The sequence below is a fragment of the Pseudophryne corroboree genome, chromosome 5, assembly GCF_028390025.1.
Source record: "Pseudophryne corroboree isolate aPseCor3 chromosome 5, aPseCor3.hap2, whole genome shotgun sequence".
NCBI lineage: Eukaryota > Metazoa > Chordata > Amphibia > Anura > Myobatrachidae > Pseudophryne > Pseudophryne corroboree.
In genome coordinates, this window is record NC_086448.1 from 847,590,713 (window position 1) to 847,605,381 (window position 14,669).

The 14,669-nt window shown below is 52.7% G+C and overlaps 1 protein-coding gene across 1 annotated transcript in view; it reads right to left on the bottom strand.

Annotated features, from left to right (window-relative positions):
- The window catches only part of LOC134929706 (SCO-spondin-like), a 583,357-nt gene extending 570,782 nt beyond the window's left edge, over positions 1-12,575 (bottom strand). Inside the window, exons 1-5 of the mRNA XM_063925285.1 lie at positions 12,518-12,575; positions 12,220-12,305; positions 11,120-11,248; positions 8,494-8,656; positions 8,094-8,334 (exon numbers count right to left, since the gene is read on the bottom strand). Of these exons, the coding sequence (XP_063781355.1) occupies positions 8,094-8,334; positions 8,494-8,656; positions 11,120-11,248; positions 12,220-12,305; positions 12,518-12,575 (677 nt within the window). The remainder of the gene's footprint in view (positions 1-8,093; positions 8,335-8,493; positions 8,657-11,119; positions 11,249-12,219; positions 12,306-12,517) is intronic.
- Between the last annotated feature and the right edge of the window lie 2,094 nt (positions 12,576-14,669).

The window sequence follows — 14,669 nt, forward strand, 5'->3', positions numbered from 1 at the left end:
CTTGTGCCCAGCGCCATGTTGCGGACTGTTTAAAAGTTTGTTGAATGATGTGTTTTAACATGTCATATGTAGTGCTCTGTGCACCATTGCAGGAAGACATGTTTAAATGTATTTATTTTATATTCAAGACAAGCTTGGTGTATATTTAAAGGGAAACACGTGTTTAAATGAAATGTATTTAAAGGAAAAATGGCTCTGTGCTAGCAGAGAGGTGTGAAGGACAAAACCTTTTGATGTGTAAGTTCCTTAGAGAGAGATACTAATCACTGGGTCTATGGGCTTGGAATCTGTTTCATGTAGGGGATGTAATTGATTTACGATCCGTGAATGGCAGATAAAGGAAGGAAGACTGTTTGTTTGTATTGTAGCCATTCCTGTTGTAATCTTAAACACTGGGATTGCCTGCAGATGGGAATGACCAGACACATTTGTATTTTGAAGATATGTGATAAATTTATCAATAGTGAATGTTAATCTGATACCAAACGTTGTCTGGGTGACAGGAAGGAGGATATTGTTTTATTGCACTTATATCCTTGTAAATGTAATTTATTGGTATTTTGTAAAATAACCTGATTGGTTGGAGAAGACAGGGAGGGCTTACTCCCCTGTGGTACTGTGTGGAAAACTGACATAAAAAGGAGACCTGCGTGCCTCCAGAGTTGTAGTTGTACCATCTTTATTCTGCTGAAACATCTGATTGTATGCTGTTGCCCCTAGCAATAGGGAAGGGTTCTCTTTAGAACTATTGAGCAAATAAACATCTTTGCCTCAAGAAGACTGCTTCATCTTGTGACCAACAGGGTTAGGCCAAACCTAGCCCCGTCCTCCGGCTGTCCAGGGAAGTACCTGACGTCTCCAAGCTCCGCCTTCCGCCAGCTACCGGTAGAGGCCTAGCAAGAGGCTAGTGGGGATTCGTCAGCACCACACAGCTGTGGTAAGGCAGTGCATCGGCACATACAGAGCAGAACCGTGGTTCCAAACGCCACGGCAGGTTAGGAGTTTGGTGGTGGCAGCGAGAACCCGCCCACAACGCAGTGGGTGGAGTCAGTAACAGGCGGTTACTGACGGTAAGCGGGAATCCCCTATGTGGTCAGGCCTCGTGCGGCTTGACCTTCCAATCTGTGCGCAGTCAACGGGACGCGAAAGCGGCGAGTGCTTTCGTACGGTACCGTCCTGTCACAGTCATGTTGGGAGGTATAGCATAGGTATGAGCACTGGGTCAGTATTAGGGTACAGCACAGGTGATTGTAATCATACAGTAAGAGGGAAGAGCAGGAGCAGAGCATTGTGTCCTCCTGGAGAGGATCATGTTGGGAGGTATGACATAGGTATGAGCACTGGGTCAGTATTAGGGTACAGCACAGGTGATGGTAATCATACAGTAAGAGGGAAGAGCAGGAGCAGAGCATTGTGTCCTCCTGGAGAGGTCATGTTGAGAGGTATGACATAGGTATGAGCACTGGTTCAGTATTATGGTACAGCACAGGTGATGGTAATCATACAGTAAGAGGGAAGAGCAGGAGCAGAGCATTGTGTCCTCCTGGAGAGGGTCATGTTGGGAGGTATAGCATAGGTATGACCACTGGGTCAGTATTAGGGTACAGCACAGGTGATGGTAATCATACAGAAAGAGGGAAGAGCAGGAACAGAGCATTGTGTCCTCCTGCAGAAGTCATGTTGGGAGGTATGACATAGGTATGAGCACTGGGTCAGTATTAGGATACAGCACAGGTGATGGTAATCATACAGTAAGAGGGAAGAGCAGGAGCAGAGCATTGTGTCCCTCCTGGAGAGGTCATGTTGGGAGGTATGACATAGGTATGAGCACTGGCTCATTATTAGGGTACAGCACAGGTGATGTAATCAAACAGTAAGAGGGAAGTCCAGGAGCAGAGCATTGTGTCCTCCTGGAGAGGTCATGTTGGGAGGTATGACATAGGTATGAACACTGGGACAGTATTAGGGTACAGCACAGGTGATGGTAATCATACAGTAAGAGGGAAGAGCAGGAGCAGAGCATTGTGTCCTCCTGGAGAGGGTCATGTTGGGAGGTATGACATAGGTATGAGCACTGGGTCAGTATTAAGGTACAGCACAGGTGATGGTGATCATACAGTATGAGGGAAGAGCAGGAGCAGAGCATTGTGTCTTCCTGGAGAGGTCATGTTGGGAGGTATGACATAGGTATGAGCACTGGGTCAGTATTAGGATACAGCACAGGTGATGGTAATCATACAGTAAGAGTGAGGAGCAGAAGCAGAGCATTGTGTCCTCCTGGAGAGGGTCATGTTGGTAGTTATAGCATAGGTATGAGCACTGGGTCAGTATTAGGGTATAGCCATACTTGCCTACCTGACCCTCTCCATGAGGGAGAAAATGCTCTATTCCTGGACTTTCCTGGTCATGTATGATTGCCATCACCTGTGGTGAAACACCTTTCGTATCAATTAACTGCCATCACCTGTGGTGAGCTAATCATACATGACCAGGAAAGTCCAGGAACAGAGCGTTTTCTCCCTCATGGAGAGGGTCAGGTAGGCAAGTATAGGTATAGCACAGGTGATGGTAGTCATACAGTAAGAGGGAAGTGCAGGAGCAGAGCATTGTGTTCTCCTGGAGAGGGTCATGTTGGGAGGTATGACATAGGTATGAGCACTGGGTCAGTATTAGGTTACAGCACAGGTGATGGTAATCATACAGTAAGAGGGAAGAGCAGGAGCAGAGCATTGTGTCCTCCTGGAGAGGGTCATGTTGGGAGGTATGACATAGGTATGAGCACTGGGTCAGTATTAGGGTACAGCACATGTGATGGTAATCATACAGTAAGAGGGAAGTCCAGGAGCAGAGCATTGTGTCCTGGAGAGGTCATGTTGGGAGGTATGACATAGGTATGAGCACTGGGTCAGTATTAGGGTATAGCACAGGTGATGGTAATCATACAGTAAGAGGGAAGAGCAGGAGCAGAGCATTGTGTCCTCCTGGAGAGGGTCATGTTGGGAGGTATGACATAGGTATGAGCACTGGGTCAGTATTAGGGTACAGCACAGGTGATGGTAATCATACAGTAAGAGGGAAGTCCAGGAGCAGAGCACTGTGTCCTCCTGGAGAGGTCATGTTGGGAGGTATGACATAGGTATGAGCACTTGGTCAGTATTAGGGTACAGCACAGGTGATGGTAATCATACAGTAAGAGGGAAGTGCAGGAGCAGAGCATTGTGTCCTCCTGGAGAGGTCATGTTGGGAGGTATGACATAGGTATGAGCACTGGGTCAGTATTAGGGTACAGCACAGGTGATGGTAATCATACAGTAAGAGGGAAGAGCAGGAGCAGAGCATTGTGTCCTCCTGGAGAGGTCATGTTGGGAGGTATGACATAGGTATGAGCACTGGGTCAGTATTAGGGTACAGCACAGGTGATGGTAATCATACAGTAAGAGGGAAGTCCAGGAGCAGAGCACTGTGTCCTCCTGGAGAGGTCATGTTGGGAGGTATGACATAGGTATGAGCACTGGGTCAGTATTAGGGTACAGCACAGGTGATGGTAATCATACAGTAAGAGGGAAGTGCAGGAGCAGAGCATTGTGTCCTCCTGGAGAGGTCATGTTGGGAGGTATGACATAGGTATGAGCACTGGGTCAGTATTAGGGTACAGCACAGGTGATGGTAATCATACAGTAAGAGGGAAGAGCAGGAGCAGAGCATTGTGTCCTCCTGGAGAGGTCATGTTGGGAGGTATGACATAGGTATGAGCACTGGGTCAGTATTAGGGTACAGCACATGTGATGGTAATCATACAGTAAGAGGGAAGTGCAGGAGCAGAGCATTGTGTCCTCCTGGAGAGGGTCATGTTGGGAGGTATGACATAGGTATGAGCACTGGGTCAGTATTAGGGTACAGCACAGGTGATGGTAATCATACAGTAAGAGGGAAGAGCAGGAGCAGAGCATTGTGTCCTCCTGGAGAGGTCATGTTGGGAGGTATGACATAGGTATGAGCACTGGGTCAGTATTAGGGTACAGCACAGGTGATGGTAATCATACAGTAAGAGGGAAGTCCAGGAGCAGAGCACTGTGTCCTCCTGGAGAGGTCATGTTGGGAGGTATGACATAGGTATGAGCACTGGGTCAGTATTAGGGTACAGCACAGGTGATGGTAATCATACAGTAAGAGGAAAGAGCAGGAGCAGAGCATTGTGTCCTCCTGGAGAGGTCATGTTGGGAGGTATGACATAGGTATGAGCACTGGGTCAGTATTAGGGTACAGCACAGGTGATGGTACTCATACAGTAAGAGGAAAGAGCAGGAGCAGAGCATTGTGTCCTCCTGGAGAGGTCATGTTGGGAGGTATGACATAGGTATGAGCACTGGGTCAGTATTAGGGTACAGCACAGGAACTGGTAATCATACAGTAAGAGTGAGGAGTAGGAGCAGAGCATTGTGTCCTCCTGGAGAGGGTCATGTTGGGAGGTATGACATAGGTATGAGCACTGGGTCAGTATTGGGGTACAGCACAGGTGATGGTAATCATACAGTAAGAGGGAAGTCCAGGAGCAGAGCATTGTGTCCTCCTGGAGAGGTCATGTTGGGAGGTATGACATAGGTATGAGCACTGGGTCGGTATTAGGGTACAGCACAGGTGATGGTAATCATACAGTAAGAGGGAAGAGCAGGAGCAGAGCATTGTGTCCTCCTGGAGAGGTCATGTTGGGAGGTATGACATAGGTATGAGCACTGGGTCGGTATTAGGGTACAGCACAGGTGATGGTAATCATACAGTAAGAGGGAAGAACAGGAGCAGAGCATTGTGTCCTCCTGGAGAGGTCATGTTGGGAGGTATGACATAGGTATGAGCACTGGGTCAGTATTAGGGTACAGCACAGGTGATGGTAATCATACAGTAAGAGGGAAGAGCAGGAGCAGAGCATTGTGTCCTCCTGGAGAGGTCATGTTGGGAGGTATGACATAGGTATGAGCACTGGGTCAGTATTAGGGTACAGCACAGGTGATGGTAATCATACAGTAAGAGGGAAGAGCAGGAGCAGAGCATTGTGTCCTCCTGGAGAGGTCATGTTGGGAGGTATGACATAGGTATGAGCACTGGGTCGGTATTAGGGTACAGCACAGGTGATGGTAATCATACAGTAAGAGGGAAGAGCAGGAGCAGAGCATTGTGTCCTCCTGGAGATGGCCATGTTGGGAGGTATGACATAGGTATGAGCACTGGGTCTGTATTAGGGTACAGCACAGGTGATGGTAATCATACAGTAAGAGGGAAGTGCAGGAGCAGACCATTGTGTCCTCCTGGAGAGGTCATGTTGGGAGGTATGACATAGGTATGAGCACTGGGTCAGTATTAGGGTACAGCACAGGTGATGGTAATCATACAGTAAGAAGGAAAAGCAGGAGCAGAACATTGTGTCCTCCTGGAGAGGTCATGTTGGGAGGTATGACATAGGTATGAGCACTGGGTCAGTATTAGGGTACAGCACAGGTGATGGTAATCATACAGTAAGAGGGAAGTGCAGGAGCAGAGCATTGTGTCCTCCTGGAGAGGTCATGTTGGGAGGTACTGATCTGTGGAGATATGCATATGCCGCCGCGTGACGTGACGTGGGGTGAGGTGAGGCAGAGCTTTTCCTGTCATACTTACGTTTAAACTAGAGTTTTGACTGAATAAAATATATGAAAAATACTGATAATTTGTTAGAAATATCTTCTTTGCATTATTCTAATAATTTTTATAGCCCAAACTCTGGAGTAGAAAGTCTATGGCAGGGGAGGCAGTGCCGCTCCTGTGTATCCTTTCCACACATCTCTGATCAAAACTCACCAGATTTCCAGGAGTTTATACTGCTGCACCTGTGTATAATGCCCAGATGTACCCTTTGGCTCATATATTGCATGTAAATCTGGTTCTGGGGTAGCCAGTGTCTCCTGAGCCATTTAGCTCACCGCACGTCCCGCCACCATCTTTTACTATAGACACCTCACTGCCAGCTTCTTAAATCCGGTCACACCATCAGACTCACATCGGTCACACCATCAGACTTGCATCAGACATACCAGACACACATCGGTCACACAATCGGACCTCTGAGCAATGTCTGTCGCAACTAAGGCGTCGGGGCCATTGAAGAGGCGTCGGACACATAGTCGCTGGCTGCGTGTTATACAGCCCTCCCCCGTTACCTCCCCCTGTCGCTGGCTGCGTGTTACACACCCCTCCCCCGTTACCTCCCCCTGTCACTGGCTGCGTGTTATACACCCCTCCCCCGTTACCTCCCCCTGTCGCTGGCTGCGTGTTATACAGCCCTCCCCCGTTACCTCCCCCTGTCGCTGGCTGCGTGTTACACACCCCTCCCCCGTTACCTCCCCCTGTCACTGGCTGCGTGTTATACACCCCTCCCCCGTTACCTCCCCCTGTCACTGGCTGCGTGTTATACACCCCTCCCCCGTTACCTCCCCCTGTCGCTGGCTGCGTGTTATACACCCCTCCCCCGTTACCTCCCCCTGTCGCTGGCTGCGTGTTATATACCCCTCCCCCGTTACCTCCCCCTGTCGCTGGCTGCGTGTTACACACCCCTCCCCCGTTACCTCCCCCTGTCACTGGCTGCGTGTTATACACCCCTCCCCCGTTACCTCCCCCTGTCGCTGGCTGCGTGTTATACAGCCCTCCCCCGTTACCTCCCCCTGTTGCTGGCTGCGTGTGACACACCCCTCCCCCGTTACCTCCCCCTGACGCTGGCTGCGTGTTATACACCCCTCCCCCGTTACCTCCCCCTGTCACTGGCTGCGTGTTACACACCCCTCCCCCGTTACCTCCCCCTGTCACTGGCTGCGTGTTATACAGCCCTCCCCCGTTACTTCCCCCTGTTGCTGGCTGCGTGTTACACACCCCTCCCCCGTTACCTCCCCCTGACGCTGGCTGCGTGTTACACACCCCTTCCCCATTACCTCCCCCTGTCGCTGGCTGCGTGTTACACACTCCTCCCCCGTTACCTCCCCCTGTCGCTGGCTGCGTGTTATACACCCCTCCCCCGTTACCTCCCCCTGTCGCTGGCTGCGTGTTATACACCCCTCCCCCATTACCTCCCCCTGTCGCTGGCTGCGTGTTACACACTCCTCCCCCGTTACCTCCCCCTGTCGCTGGCTGCGTGTTATACACCCCTCCCCCGTTACCTCCCCCTGTCGCTGGCTGCGTGTTATACACCCCTCCCCCGTTACCTCCCACTGTCGCTGGCTGCTTGTTATACACCCCTCCCCCGTTACCTCCCCCTGTCGCTGGCTGCGTGTTATACACCCCTCCCCCATTACCTCCCCCTGTCGCTGGCTGCGTGTTACACACCCCTCCCCCATTACCTCCCCCTGTCGCTGGCTGCGTGTTACACACTCCTCCCCCGTTACCTCCCCCTGTCGCTGGCTGCGTGTTACACACCCCTCCCCCGTTACCTACCCCTGACGCTGGCTGCGTGTTACACACCCCTCCCCCATTACCTCCCCCTGTCGCTGGCTGCGTGTTACACACTCCTCCCCCGTTACCTCCCCCTGTCGCTGGCTGCGTGTTATACACCCCTCCCCCGTTACCTCCCCCTGTCGCTGGCTGCGTGTTATACACCCCTCCCCCGTTACCTCCCACTGTTGCTGGCTGCTTGTTATACACCCCTCCCCCGTTACCTCCCCCTGTCGCTGGCTGTCAGTCACTATGGGGGGTATTCATATGATATATCACGCCCAATCTCCTTTGTAAAGTGATTCCTGTTAATGCACATATTGCGCCCATAGTAATCCGGTTTAGCTGTGTAAAGGGTTGGGCGCCTTATTATCCCGAGGGGTGGCGACCTGAAATGATGATACCACGCCCGCCAGCAGAAACAGAATGGGTGTGGTAGGGGGCGGAAAGAATTGAATACCATCCTTTGTGTCCTAATCCGCACTATGACCGTCATGGCAGGACCATCGCGGCACATGTGCGGTGCGACTGACGCATGCGCATTAGAAAGAACATCGGCCAGCTGCGCAAACATCGGCATGGCGAGCACCTCAGCCGCATAGTAAGGAGCGCCGTGTTACACAGGACAGGAGAACACTCACCAGTGGTTGCATCTCTGCTGGATGGTCTCTCCCGGAGAGAATCTTCGCCGTCGGTAATAACAGGGACAGTTCTCCTCCGACACACAGAGGCCGTCCTCCAGGTACAGACCCGCTGGGCACTCACAGCCGCTGACGCACTCATCCCGGCACTGCCCGTCCTCATAGCTCCCCACGGCGGCGCAGCTGGCCGGACAGGCGGACACACAGTCCGAGTATTGCTTGCCCAGCAGGCATTCCTTTTCTGCGGAGGACACGGACCATCAGACACTCTGATTGGTAGCTCTGGGGCCCAGCGGCCTTATCTAAGGCACATGACACAGCACTGGGCCCCTGAGGGTCTACAGGCGTCATTTATACATTTCCACGTAATAATAACACAATGAACTGCCCCCATACTGACCGCAGAAGCCGGACCTGCGCCACGTGATGCTGATCTTGTGCTGGGCACATTCCCGGGCGTAGCTGGTGAACGTTTGGCACACGGAAGACAGTCTGTTGGGCGTTGGGCCTGCGTCCTGGCAGTAGGTGTACATACATGCGTCATAGTAGCCGCTGGGGTCCACCTTGCAATGAGACAGAACGCAGGTATATGAACGGGGGAAGTAAAGGAGGACAGAATACATCGCCAGTTACCCCGACACCCCATGCAGGTACCAGGAAGGTGATGGCGGGTCACCACACACTACTGTAAGGGGTGTAGATAAATATCGCAGGAGGATTAGGTGCAGACACCATTCTCTGCCGTGGTCGGCTGCGGACATCGTGGTAGAACATGGCACCCCAACATCGCCCGTTATCTCTGCGCACTGCTATGGGGTGTGACGGATAAGGGGCACACAGGCCTGATTCCGAGCCCCACTCACAAGTGCAGGAACGTCTAATGGAGGTCGCCCGTCTATGGGTGTCTGCAAATGCTGGAATAAACGCCTTCCCTCGTGAATATCCGTGCCGCCGGAGGTGGAAGGTCTGCGACGCCCACTTTTAGCGCCATACACGCTGTAATACCGATTGGTGCGTCCTTATATACAATCTGCTGCTGCACCGGTTCTATGGCAAGTGTCTGCCTGACCGCGCCTACCGCTGCGCTTACACTGGCGGCGTTACAGAGGTGGGCGCTGCTATGTGTGCTCTAGTGCCATTTGTCATAGTGGAGGGTGCGCTAATACGCAAATGCTCGTCTCAGCCTTCCCCCTGTGCGCCAGCGTGAGAGACGCCCATTTCCTGCATGCAGAAGCGCGTCAGAGAACCTGTCTGAACGTGGCCGCTGTGAAAATGACTGCGCATCTGAGAACGTCGCCCGCTTGCAGTGACACGCCCACTCCCATACCACGCCCACACGGTGGATTTGTTTACGCTCCATTCAGGCCACGGCCCGGGAATTCCCATCGCTTTGCCTCTCCGGTTGTGTTACCTGCGCTCCTGTATGCAATAGCGCAGTTGTGCCCACACTCAGGGCAACGCGTGCGCCGCAAGGGATTCCAGAATATATTGCGCACGAGTGACACAAACTGCGTCCACCTCTGAATCGGGCCGTCTGTGTAACGCAGGCGCTGTAGGAGGTTTCAGAATATGTTGCGCATCTGCAAATAAAAATCTCTCAGCTACATGAACACCGGCATTACGCCCAGATCGCCCGCGGCTCAGATTCCGGCCCAGGGAGCTATTACTCCGCCACTCTGACAAGGAGTATAATGAGAGAAGGATATTCACTAAAGGTGCAGGGTTACAGAAGTGGAGATGTTGCCCGTAGCAACCAATTACATTCTACTTATCATTTATCTAGAAGATAATAGCTAGAATCTGAGTGGTTGCTATGGGCAACATCTCCACTTCTATAAACCCGCACTTTAGTAAATATACCCCTCAGTATGCGAGTTGGTCCTCACGTTTATTGGTGGGATGTACTAAGCATCGCAGTGTGCTACATCCCGCCACACATCGCGCACTTACCTTTCCTGTGTGTAGAATTACAATGTAAATGATGGGACATCTGGGTTCTGCACATGCCAGAGGGACGCAGTGGCCGCGAGAGGTGCTGGGAGGGATCCGATTGGATCCCTCTCCAGGAAAATACATAGAGAAGCCCACAGGCGTCTATCGGCCAATGCAGGCAAAAGCTGGGCCCCAGAATGCAGCACGTTCCGGAGATGGGTACAGGTGGGAAATGCGAGCCTTTTCCCTTTAGTACATCGCACCCTACATGACGTGATGGTGACTACACTAGGAAATGTGTAATATGTTATATGGGAGATGTAATACGGCTCGGAGACAGATAAAGAACCAGCCAATCAGCTCCTGCCGTGTTACAAAATGGCAGTTAGGAGCTGATTGGTTGGCACTTTATCTCTCTCCAAGACGTAGTACATCTGCCCCCTATACCGTGACGATGACCCTATGTATAAAGAGGATATTAACAATACAAATCAGAAATACTGCAGAATACATGTAACGTGAATGAACAAAACAGAGAAATTGTGAAAATGAAGCGGTAAAATGAACATGGAAATATTCTGTGTGTCGAAATTAATCAGTATTTGTACATTCATGTCTGGCGTGTCGGGATTCCAAATGCCGACATGCTAACTACATCCCCTATATTCCGCCCCCCTCCCCCGTTTCTCCCATTATACATCTGGTGACTGTTTGCGCCAAGACCCTGGCCTCCCAGACACAGGAGATCCTGGCCTCCCAGACACAGGGGATCCTGGCCTCCCAGACACAGGGGATCCTGGCCTCTAAGACACAGGAGATCCTGGCCTCCCAGACACAGGAGATCCTGGCCTCCCAGACACAGGGGATCCTGGCCTCCCAGTCACAGGGGATCCTGGCCTCCAAGACACAGGGGATCCTGGCCTCCCAGACACAGGAGATCCTGGCCTCCCAGACACAGGAGATCCTGGCCTCCCAGACACAGGAGATCCTGGCCTCCCAGACACAGGAGATCCTGAGCCAGGTGAGTCCGCCCTGTGTGTCACTGTGGCGGACGCTATTTCCCAGCATCACCCTGAATAAGCCCTGTAGTTTACCTTGTGGTGACAGTGACTGAACGTGGAGCTCAGGAGCTTTCTGCAGATGGCTTCGGCCTCCGTCCTGATGGCTTCTTGTCCTGGCTGCTCACAGCTGTGACCCAACTCGGGGACATCCTCGCAGGTCAGCTGGGCGAGAAGAGACCAGGGTCAGTGGCTGAGGACCTCACTGTGGCAGCTGTAATATCCTTTATAATGCTACAGCCCCCCAATATGCCATTCTCTGCTGATCTCTCTATAGCCTATGGGGCGCTGCTGCTGGACTCCTCATACCAGTGTGATAGAACATGACACAGTGCGGGCTCCTACACACAAATGTACAATGACTATGAATACTTTATTCCAGCTCCATTACAGCATTGATTTCACTAGGGAACGCTTATGGTTATATGAAGGACTGGTTATTGTGACAGCTCCTCGTCCTATGAGTAATGCAGCACTAGCAGAGCGCCCTCTAAGGGACACATCATATCATCACAGTCACCACAGCAGACAATAGTCCCAGTGGGAGAAGGGCAGGGAGAAGGGGTTCGGGTCACGGGTGAGCGTGGGCATGACTTGTAGAGAGGTGGAAGCAGTGAGGAGAGGAAAGGGCAGGTGACAGGAGGTAAGGGAAGGGGGTGCGGGGGGGGGGGGGGGGGGGCAATAATCTCAGTCTCACCCACAGCACCAGTGCCTGAGTTACACTGGCTATCATATAAAGGGAATGTGGAGGTTATCTACCTGCGTTGGTGGACATGTAATCATGGTGGAACGTGTGGCCTTACTCAGAGGTAACTGTCAGAGCAAAAAACCAAAGGTGCAATTCACACCCGGCCAAACCATGCTGCAGTGCAAGGGGGGCACATACATTTCTATGTGTGCATGCAGGGTAAATACTGGCTGCTTCTGCATGTAGCCCACACATGCTGGACAGCTTTACCCCACCCCCAGCTATAAGTCTCCGCCCCCGCAGTGCAGAATGGTTTTTCCTATTTTGCTCTTACATCCATCTCTGAATGAGCCCAGTGCCCTCTTTGGGGGCCAGTCCCCTCAGCTGGCCATACAGGGGTCGTAGGGTAATTATTGGGGTACAGTCTGGTCTGTCTGCTGTTTCATACCTCAGCGCCGATATCCCGGAGCCTCCAGGAATTTCCAAATGCAGCGGCGTTGGGGGAGACACTGCCCCTGGCCTGGGTGAAGTCATCTAGACAGGATGTAATACGGGATGGTTAGAGAGGAGGTCAGCGGGCAGGATACTGAGGGCAGAGTTTCCTGAGGTGGATAAGCCACAAGGCCGGGGCGGCCCTCATGTCAGTCACACAGAGGTAGCCGGTAGGTAGTAATGGGACGAGGCATCAGAGGGTAGAAGTACAGTGCTTGGATGGGCCCAGGCCGCTCTCTCTGCCCAGTGCTCACTAACAGGCAGTTTGTACATGTAGTGCGGCACACTTATAGAGACCAGCATGGGGTCCATTCATGAAGCAGTGATAAGAGGGGAGAAGTGAGCCAGTGGAGAAGTTGCCCATGGCAACCAATCAGCACTGATGTTACATTTATCAAGTTAATTCTATAAAATCAAAAGTAGGAGCTGATTGGTTGCCATGGGCAACGTTTCGACTCTCTTCACTGCTTCATGAATAGGCCCCCATGTAACAAGTATGGAAGCAGGGCATTTTAACAGAGAAGGGGGCCCCTGTGCATACTTCAGGTGGGCCCCCTCCTCTCGCTGGTGCAGTCGGTTCCAGCTATGTACCAGAGTCTACTGCGCATGCGCAGGTCTCCGGAAACATGGCGCCCGCTATGTTCCAGAGACTAAATTCACAACTACACATGCGCTGCAGCCGTTTTGGCAGTGATTTTTGCCGAGGCTGCATCACCTGAAGCGGGACTCCGGAAAGGTAAGTATTAAAACATGGGTGCGGTGTGTGTGGTGTGTCGTGTGCCCCCCCACCCCCCCACACTGCCTGGGACTGGGAGCCGGACCGTGCTGCAGCCTATGTGAGGAGGGGTGGTATTCATGTGACCGCCGGTCTGCTGACCGACAGTCACATGACCTCCTCCACCATCCCGCCGGCTCAGTATCCCGATGGTCGGCATGCCGACCAACAGGGACTATTTCCACTCGTGGGTGTCCACGACACCCATAGAGTGGGAATAGAACCCGTGGCTACCGCAGGTCGCCACCGAGCCCGCAGCGTGGCGAGCGCAGCGAGCCCGCAAGGGGCTTGCTGCACTCGCCCCTCCCCGACGGGATCCCGGCGTCGGTATGCTGCCGGGATCCCGGCGTCGGTAAGCTGACCGGCGGCCAGGAGACCGCCGGTCACCCATACTACACGCATGAGGCACTGTCAGATCTGCATCAGGGGGGCGTGGCCTGTGCTCACACTTCCTGCCTGGCTGCAGCGCAGTCTCAGCAGCCACTCCCCCCCTTGCTCCCCGCCCCCTTCCTATGCTGCAGATGGAGGAGCCGGCCCTGTAGAAAGCCCAGTGCTGCTGCCAGTGGGGGGAGGACCCAGCAGCAGCAGCTGAAGTCCTCCCACAAGCCAGTGACAGGAGGCGGCAGTGTCTGCTCCCGACCCTCCCAGTACTCCTGCATGGTGCCACCCAGCCGTCTGTTACCCTGTGCCCCCATATGCCGTGTGCCATCCTGTGCCCCCCTATGCTATCTATTAGCCTGATCCCCCCTTTTACCTTGTGCCCCCTGTGCCCACCTGTGCTGTGTATTACCCTGTGCCATGTGTTGCCCCACTGTGCCATGCATTACCCTGTGCCCCCCCCCCCCCTGTGCTGTGTATTACCCACTGAGACTAGCCTGTGCCCCCATCCACTGACCTCACCGCCCGTCACTGGTTTAATGGGAACCTGTACGGGGCAAGGTGAGGAGTAGAGATTGGTCGGAGTGTCTGGGGGATGACTTACAGTACGGGCTATTATTAATATGTGTGGGAAGTTTCTCTTCAGAGAGAACCCACAAATGTTATGTATCCCCTCAATGTATACGAACCAGTGACGTACATACTAACCTGTAGGCCAGAGGGGTGACTATGGGGGTCATTCCGAGTTGATCGCTAGCTGCCGTTGTTCGCTGCACAGCGATCAGTTAAAAAAAATGGCTAATCTGCACATGCGTATGCACCGCAATGCGCACGCACATCGTACGGGTACAAAGTCCTTTCTGGTTTTGCACTGGTTCTAGCGACGATTCCAATTGCACAGCCAATCGCAAGGAGAGTGACAGGAAGTGGGAGTTTCTGGTTGGCAACTGACCGTTTTCTAGGAGTGTTTGGAAAAACGCAGGCGTGGCCGGGCGTTTGCTGGGCGCGTATCTGACGTCATTACCGTGTCACTCGTCGCAGCAATCATCGCACAGGATAAGTAACTACAGGGCTGGTCTTGTTCTGAACAAAATGTGTTTGCTGCCGCTCTGCTGCACAGGTCTTCGCACTCCTGCAAAGCGAAAATACACTCCCCCGTGGGCGGTGACTATGCGTTTGCACGGCTGCTAAAAACTGCTAGCGAGCAAACAACTCGGAATGACCCCCTATATAAAGTATATGAAAAATACAAA